Source organism: Arachis duranensis, chromosome 7, assembly GCF_000817695.3.
Source record: "Arachis duranensis cultivar V14167 chromosome 7, aradu.V14167.gnm2.J7QH, whole genome shotgun sequence".
In the NCBI taxonomy this organism is placed as follows: Eukaryota; Viridiplantae; Streptophyta; class Magnoliopsida; order Fabales; family Fabaceae; genus Arachis; species Arachis duranensis.
This window is the reverse complement of record NC_029778.3, coordinates 18,677,437-18,684,798: the sequence shown is the minus strand read 5'-3', so window position 1 is coordinate 18,684,798 and position 7,362 is coordinate 18,677,437. Positions and strand designations below refer to the sequence as shown.

The 7,362-nt window shown below is 36.4% G+C and overlaps 1 protein-coding gene across 1 annotated transcript; it reads left to right on the top strand.

Moving 5' to 3' along the window:
* Nucleotides 1–6,661, top strand: LOC107458157 (protein TIC110, chloroplastic). The gene is given in 16 exon segments (XM_016076366.3): nucleotides 1–586; nucleotides 856–915; nucleotides 1,037–1,160; nucleotides 1,275–1,343; nucleotides 1,438–1,536; nucleotides 1,826–1,892; nucleotides 2,270–2,334; nucleotides 2,444–2,538; nucleotides 2,823–2,950; nucleotides 3,053–3,153; nucleotides 3,876–4,092; nucleotides 4,345–4,499; nucleotides 4,750–4,875; nucleotides 4,963–4,991; nucleotides 4,993–5,836; nucleotides 5,950–6,661. Coding segments are annotated over 16 exon segments (2,898 nt in total). The 5' UTR covers nucleotides 1–110; the 3' UTR covers nucleotides 6,193–6,661.
* Nucleotides 6,662–7,362: the final 701 nt, after the last annotated feature.

Below are 7,362 nucleotides of genomic sequence, written 5' to 3'. Positions count from 1 at the left end.
ATCCTCTTCTTCCATCTCAAGTCGCATCTCATTCATTTTCGTTAAACCCTATAAACTCCACTCTCCACACTCTTCACCTGCACAACGACGTCGTTTCTATCCGTATAACCATGAACCCTTCCACCCTCACTCCTTCATCTTCCCGTTCTCTTCTATCACCCTCTCCTTTCCTCCAACCAACAACCTTAAACCACCAACGACGCCGTTTCAGGGTCTCCTTCCCTCGCTGTTCCGATGACCGCACTTCCTCATCCTCTTCTCCCCCTCCGCCGTCCAAACCGCAGAGGGACCTCAAGGGACTCGAAGTCCTCGTTGACAAGTTGTCGCCGCCTGTCAGGCTAGCCACCTCCGCCGTCATCGTTGCCGGCGCTGTCGCCGCCGGGTATGGCCTCGGGACGCGCTTTGGTGGCAGTCGAACTGCCGCGTTGGGCGGTGCTGTCGCTCTAGGCGCCGCCGGTGGTGCCGCAGCGTATGCACTGAACGCCTCTGCTCCGCAGGTTGCGGCGGTGAATTTGCATAACTACGTTGCTGGAATTGATGACCCTTCGAAGTTGAAGAAGGAAGATATTGAAGGCATTGCCAATAGGTTAGTCTCAATTGCTATTAACATTTTTTGATTTCTGAAATTGTAAGCGTCGATAGTAGTTAAGTCAAACTAATTTGAAAAATGAGAATTTAATTTAATGAAGTACTTTTAGTGCAAAATAAAATGTCATAAACTTAGAAGGAAAAAAATGCATTTTTAAAATTGATGCTTTACCATTATACAATAGCTACTCGAGTAATTTTTACTCGGTTTAGTTTCTGCTAGAATGGTTCATGGTGAAATTAGCTGACTTTTTTTTTTCCCTTCAGGTATGGTGTGAGCAAGCAAGATGAGGCTTTTAAGGCAGAGATTTGTGATATATACGCCGAGTGAGTACTTTTTTTTGTTGACTTGTTGCTTGTTAGCAGGCTTGGGTAGTGATAATGATTTTGGCTATAGTTATGCATCACATGATTCATTTGCTTGTTTTTCTTTTCCGATGGTTAAAAGGTTTGTGTCGTCTGTCCTTCCTCCTGGTGGTGAGGAACTTAAAGGTGATGAGGTTGATAGGATAATCAGTTTCAAGAATTCCATAGGGATTGATGACCCAGATGCAGCAGCTATGCATATGGAGGTATTCTTGTCTTAATTGTGGACATACATGTGGAAAAGGATTATTCTTTTTCTCTTATTTTGGAGTGAAATCAGTTTTACCTCTTATTAGTTTGTTGCTTCTTGACTGAACCAGATTGGTAGGAAAATCTTCAGGCAAAGGCTGGAAGTTGGGGACCGTGATGCTGATATTGAACAACGCCGGGTAAGTCAGTTGTGGTGCAACTAAATTTTGATACCATGCTGGCTTTAAATTAAATATTTGCAGCTTGACCATTTTTAGTGAGTCTCCAGTGCAGGCGTTTCAAAAGTTGATTTATGTGTCGAATCTTGTATTTGGAGATGCATCATCATTCCTTCTGCCTTGGAAGCGTGTTTTCAAGGTCACTGATTCCCAGGTATCTACTTAATAATTTACTAATTATGTATCAAATGGGGCTCAGTGTATTGTGATTTGTGAGTTGTATTTTTAATTTTCAATGAGGCTAGTATACGGCATAGATTTATGATCAGGTATTTTTATTTACCTGGAAAGCATGAACTGATTTTCTGCTTGAATTGCACTTTGTGCTGCTTGTTAAAATTGACAAACTGACGTGGATGTGGTCTCATTTCTTATGATTTTATTATTCTTTGCTGTCATTTTTTTCCGTTCGGATTAGTTGTTAATTATTATCTATTTACCAGGTTGAAGTAGCTGTCCGTGACAATGCTCAGCGATTGTATGCTGCGAAGCTGAACTCAGTTGGCAGAGGTAATTGTGAAAGCATCTAGCCTTATTTGGTTTTAAAAGTGCTCAGTTAACTAAAATTTTGTCGTATTGTCAAATTGTCATCTATTTTCTAGTTTAAGTTTGGCTTGTTAATGGGAATATTGTTTGCCAGTTGGTCCAACTTATATTAATGATGAGACATGATTATGTATTATATTCTTATGTTTATTTTTGGTGCAATTATCATATTAACTAAACGCCTAAAAAGGTTCTAGTTATGTTCATTTGCTATGCTGCTCTATGTTTTGTGTTCTCTAAAATTGGTATTATCCAAACAAACGAAATTTATCATATAATAATATTAAGGAGTTGCAAATTGTTTCGTCTTCCTTGGTGCTAACCAATTATATTCTTGCCAGATATTAATGCAGGACAACTTGTTGCACTTAGGGAAGCTCAAATTTTATATCGCCTTTCTGATGAGGTGCAATCTCTTATATCTTTCATAAATTTCTAGTGTTCTTGTTGCTATCATATAGTTCTGTGGTGTAGCATAATTTATTCATTAATTTAAAGGAAATTTTCTTTTGAAGGTTGCGGGGAACTTGTTTAGAGAGCACACAAGGAAATTGGTGGAGGAAAATATTACCACAGCGATTGGTGTTCTTAAATCTCGCACTAGAGGAGTGTAAGATTCGTGGTTCTTGAAAGTCTTCTTAAAATCCCCAATGTAATAATGTCCATAGTTTTCTTGACCCAGATATTCTTTCAATTAAGGGACCAGGTCATTGTGGGTTTTTCATTAACAATTGCCCATGCCTACCATGTTAACATTTGCAAAGGATGCTTGCATCTTAAATTTCTAGATATTCTTCTCCTCGCCACTTGTTTCCTTAATTTTACTGTTCATTTCTTAATGTATTCAGATGTTGCAAATTTGAATTTGCCACTTCTAACTGTCTCTATTTCCAGTCCTGGGGTCAGCCAAGCAGTTGAGGAGCTTGATAGGGTATTGTCATTCAATAATTTACTTACCTCATTCCAGCACCAGATAGATGTGGATCGGTTTGCCCGTGGTGTCGGTCCAGTTTCTTTAATAGGTATCTTGACTATCTGTTGTTATGTTATTTATTTACCTTTGATCCTGTTTTATTCTTTTACTTTGCAATTGTGATGTTAACTTCAATCAATATGTGGCATAGGTGGTGAGTATGACGGTGATAGAAAAATAGAGGACTTGAAACTTCTTTACAGGGCATATGTTTCAGATGCTTTATCTGGTGGGCGCATGGAAGATAATAAGGTAAATGGCCATAATATTCTAGTGTAAAGTAAATGTGTACTTTGTTGATAAACTAAGATATTTTTGAACTTGAGTTAGGGTCCATGTTCTCCTAGGATTTATTTTGGTTGAACAGTTCATTTCCTGAAAAAATTGTATCGGATCATGCGGAAGATATTGATATATGGACTGGATAAATTAAATTTCAGTTTAGATTGCTATATATTGATGCCATGCTTTCTTAAAATCGTATAACTTAAAATTTTACTTACACTTCCTATTGGTGTAAGCCTCCTGCATTTTTGTTTCTGTCTACCATGTTTCAATCTTCCTCTTGACACCAAATTCTGATTGAACAGGTTTTTCAATACATGCTAGTGAGTCCTTGTTAACCATAAATTCATGTCAATTTTTCAATTGAAGTATTTATTTTCAGAACTTCAGTGTAAGGTAGTTAGTTGTTTATGGTGGGTATATTTTAGCTTCATAAAACAATTCTTGGGTCCTTGCTTAGCTTTATATCAGGTGGATTATGTGCTGTTAAGTTGCACAAGCATAAGATTTCAACTTAAATATAGTACATGCAGTCTAATTCTGATTTCATGAATCAGCATTTAGTCAAGCAAAGCCACATAACTTTGTGCTGACAAGCATGATATTCATTACTCTATAAGTTGTTATTGGTTTGAGATGGAAACTTGATCTATGTAAACATTCATTAATATGTTTACAACTTATTTCAGATTGCTGCACTAAATCAATTGAGAAATATATTTGGATTGGGCAAACGCGAGGCAGAAGCCATTTCACTTGATGTTACATCCAAGGTATATCGTAAACGACTTGCACAGTCTGTCACAGATGGCGAGTTAGAGATGGCAGATAGCAAAGCAGCATTCCTTCAAAAGCTATGTGATGAATTGCATTTTGATCCAGAAAAGGCCGGTGAACTTCATGAAGGTAAGACTTACTCTTATATCTTCTGTCATGTTCACAGGAGGTTTTAGAGAATATCAGGCTTGAATTATTAAACACTTTATGATTTGTAAGTTCCAATTAGTTCCAATTCATGTGTGGATTGTAGCAAAAAATATACATGCATGTGATTATTAGTCTTACTTTTAACATGATGTGGCTGTTACATTTGCTTTTCTTTTTAAATTCTTAATTACTTCATTAAAATGCAATCTAACTATACCTTCTCATTTAAAGAAATTTACCGGCAAAAGCTTCAGCAATGTGTGGCTGATGGGGAGCTCAGTGAGGAAGATGTTAAAGCTTTGTTGAGGCTACGTGTGATGCTGTGTGTACCTCAACAGATTGTTGAAGCAGCGCATGCAGATATCTGTGGCAGTTTGTTTCAAAAGGTATATTGAATGAGAGAAAAGATGTATCTAATTGTTATTGAATCAGTCATGCATTGTTAATTCTCACTTATATAAACCAATAACCAATATTTGTATATATAGTAAAGTACCTAATTAACGCCTCTGACTCTCCAATAGAATCGGTTATAACAGAATCATATTTGACCAAGTTAAGTGTTGTCTTCTTAGTGCTTATCCCTACATTTATTGATATATATTACTAATCTAATTCATGCATCTTCTTCAATAGGTTGTCAGAGAAGCAATTGCATCCGGGGTTGATGGATATGATGCTGAAACCAAGAAATCCGTACGAAAAGCAGCACATGGCTTGCGACTTACCAGGGAGACTGCTATGTCTATTGCAAGCAAGGCAGTGAGTATCCATTTGTCAGGACATTTATTCTCAATTTTAGAATTTGAATAGGCTTATAACTTGCTAGCTGTTTCTGTATCATTACAGGTAAGGCAGATATTTATTAACTACATAAAATAAAGGGGAGTCGGCTGATGCCTCAACTGAAGAACCAGTGAAGGAGGACATTGTTGTGACAACAGAAGATGAAGAATGGGATTCAATTCAAACACTCAAAAAAATTAGACCAGACAAAGAACTCGTGGAAAAATTGGGAAAGCCTGGCCAGACAGAAATTACTCTTAAAGATGACCTTCCAGAAAGGGACAGGACTGATCTTTACAAGACGTACTTACTTTACTGTCTAACCGGTGAAGTGACAAGGGTTCCATTTGGTGCTCAGATCACTACAAAGAAGGATGATTCAGAATATATTTTTCTAAATCAGCTCGGTGGGATCCTGGGATTGAGTGGTAAAGAAATAGTTGAAGTACATAGGAGTCTAGCCGAGCAAGCATTTAGGCAACAAGCTGAGGTAATTTTAGCTGATGGACAATTAACGAAGGCCAGGGTGGAGCAGCTTAATAACCTGCAGAAGCAAGTAGGTTTACCTCAAGAATATGCTCAGAAAATAATCAAGAGTATAACCACCACAAAGATGGCAGCGGCCATTGAAACTGCTGTGACACAAGGAAGGCTCAATATTAAGCAGATTAGAGAACTTAAGGAAGCCAATGTTGAGTTAGACAGCATGGTATCCGAGAACTTGAGGGAGACCCTCTTCAAAAAAACTGTTGAGGATATTTTCTCATCAGGCACCGGAGAGTTTGATGAGGATGAAGTATATGAAAAAATCCCGATGGATCTCAACATTAACAAAGAGAAAGCAAGAGGGGTTGTTCGTGAGCTCGCACAAGCTAGATTAAAAAACTCGCTTGTCCAGGCCGTGTCGCTATTAAGACAGAGAAAACATCCAGGAGTGGTAAGTAATTTTCTAAAGCTTCATGTATACTTGTGCGAATATATTTCTGGATTGAGTCGTTACAGATAGACATAGTCAATGTGATTGCTTTGTGCCTTTGATTGCATGTGCAGGTTTCTTCTCTCAATGATTTGCTGGCTTGTGACAAAGCAGTACCTGCACAACCGCAATCATGGGAAGTGCCAGAGGAACTTGCTGATTTATACACTATATACTTGAAGAGTGATCCGACTCCTGAGAAATTGGCGAGATTGCAGTATCTACTCGGCATAAGTGATTCTACAGCAGCTGCTCTAAAGGATGTTGGAGATGCTTTGCTCAATAGCACTGCTGAGGAAGAGAACTTTGTATTCTGAGTGTTGTATTAAAATGTTTGCCATTAGGCATATTGGTAGCTGCCACAAGTCTGCCATTTTTTGTTCAGCAGTAGTGAAAGAGAAACGATTATGATGTAATTCTTCAGAATAAAGATGATCGCAGTGTTAGGTGTTGAAATTTCTGATAAGCATTATATTGTAACAGTTAAATTTAATAGGTTGCGGTATTTTTCTTTTTTATTGTAATGACTAATGAGTGAAGATGAGTAAAATTACTGTCAAACAATACCATATCCTATCTTTCCTCTTAAAATTTTTGTAACGTTTTTACTCCCCTTCTATTTTGGGTCGTGATAACATGTATTTTCATCATTAGCCTACATCACAATTTGTGTGGAGACAATATTCTGTAATCTGTAGCATTGGAAGGGTAAAGTGTATTCTCAAAGAGAAATATTGTGTATTTATTTTGCTTTGAATGTTGAATTGATATAGATTTTTTCATCAATGGTCGAGATGTGGAATTTTTCAATTACGCTATGTTCTGGTTTTAGAAATGTGCATAATATCATTGGATTAGTTCTTTGATGAGTGTGATGATGGGTTCTTATATGAAGTAGACTAATATTGTTTCTTCATAAAACATTTACGGTTTGATTACGAGAAAGTGATATTTTGTTTTAAATTTGATCCATTCAAAAATTAATACCTAACATGTTATTTCTTTTTTATTGAATTATAACTATACTTTATCATAAAGTATAAAAATAGTATTCCATAATAACAAGCACCATTTGAAATATGTATAATTTTTTTAAAAAAATTCTATATGTTTTAGAACATACATATTTATAGCATGGAAATAGTCTCCTCGACAAAAAGGATAATGTTGAACAACACCATGGATAAAATAGTATATTAGAAAATCAACGCGATTGTTTAAACAAAAATGTTTTTTTTTTGTTTGGTCGGTGGATTGGACAACCCTCAATTCTAGGCCCCAATGAAGTGGATAGAGACAGATTTTTATCCTATTCAATCCTATTTTATTATACAATAATTCGCATGTAATCTATTTTGCTTCTATTTATGGTAGTAAAAAGTTAAATCTTAATTCGCTTTTTGTAGATACTCATTCTGTCTCTATAAATATTAAAATCCAATAAATAAAATTTAAATTTAAAATTTATATAGTCATTATTACATATA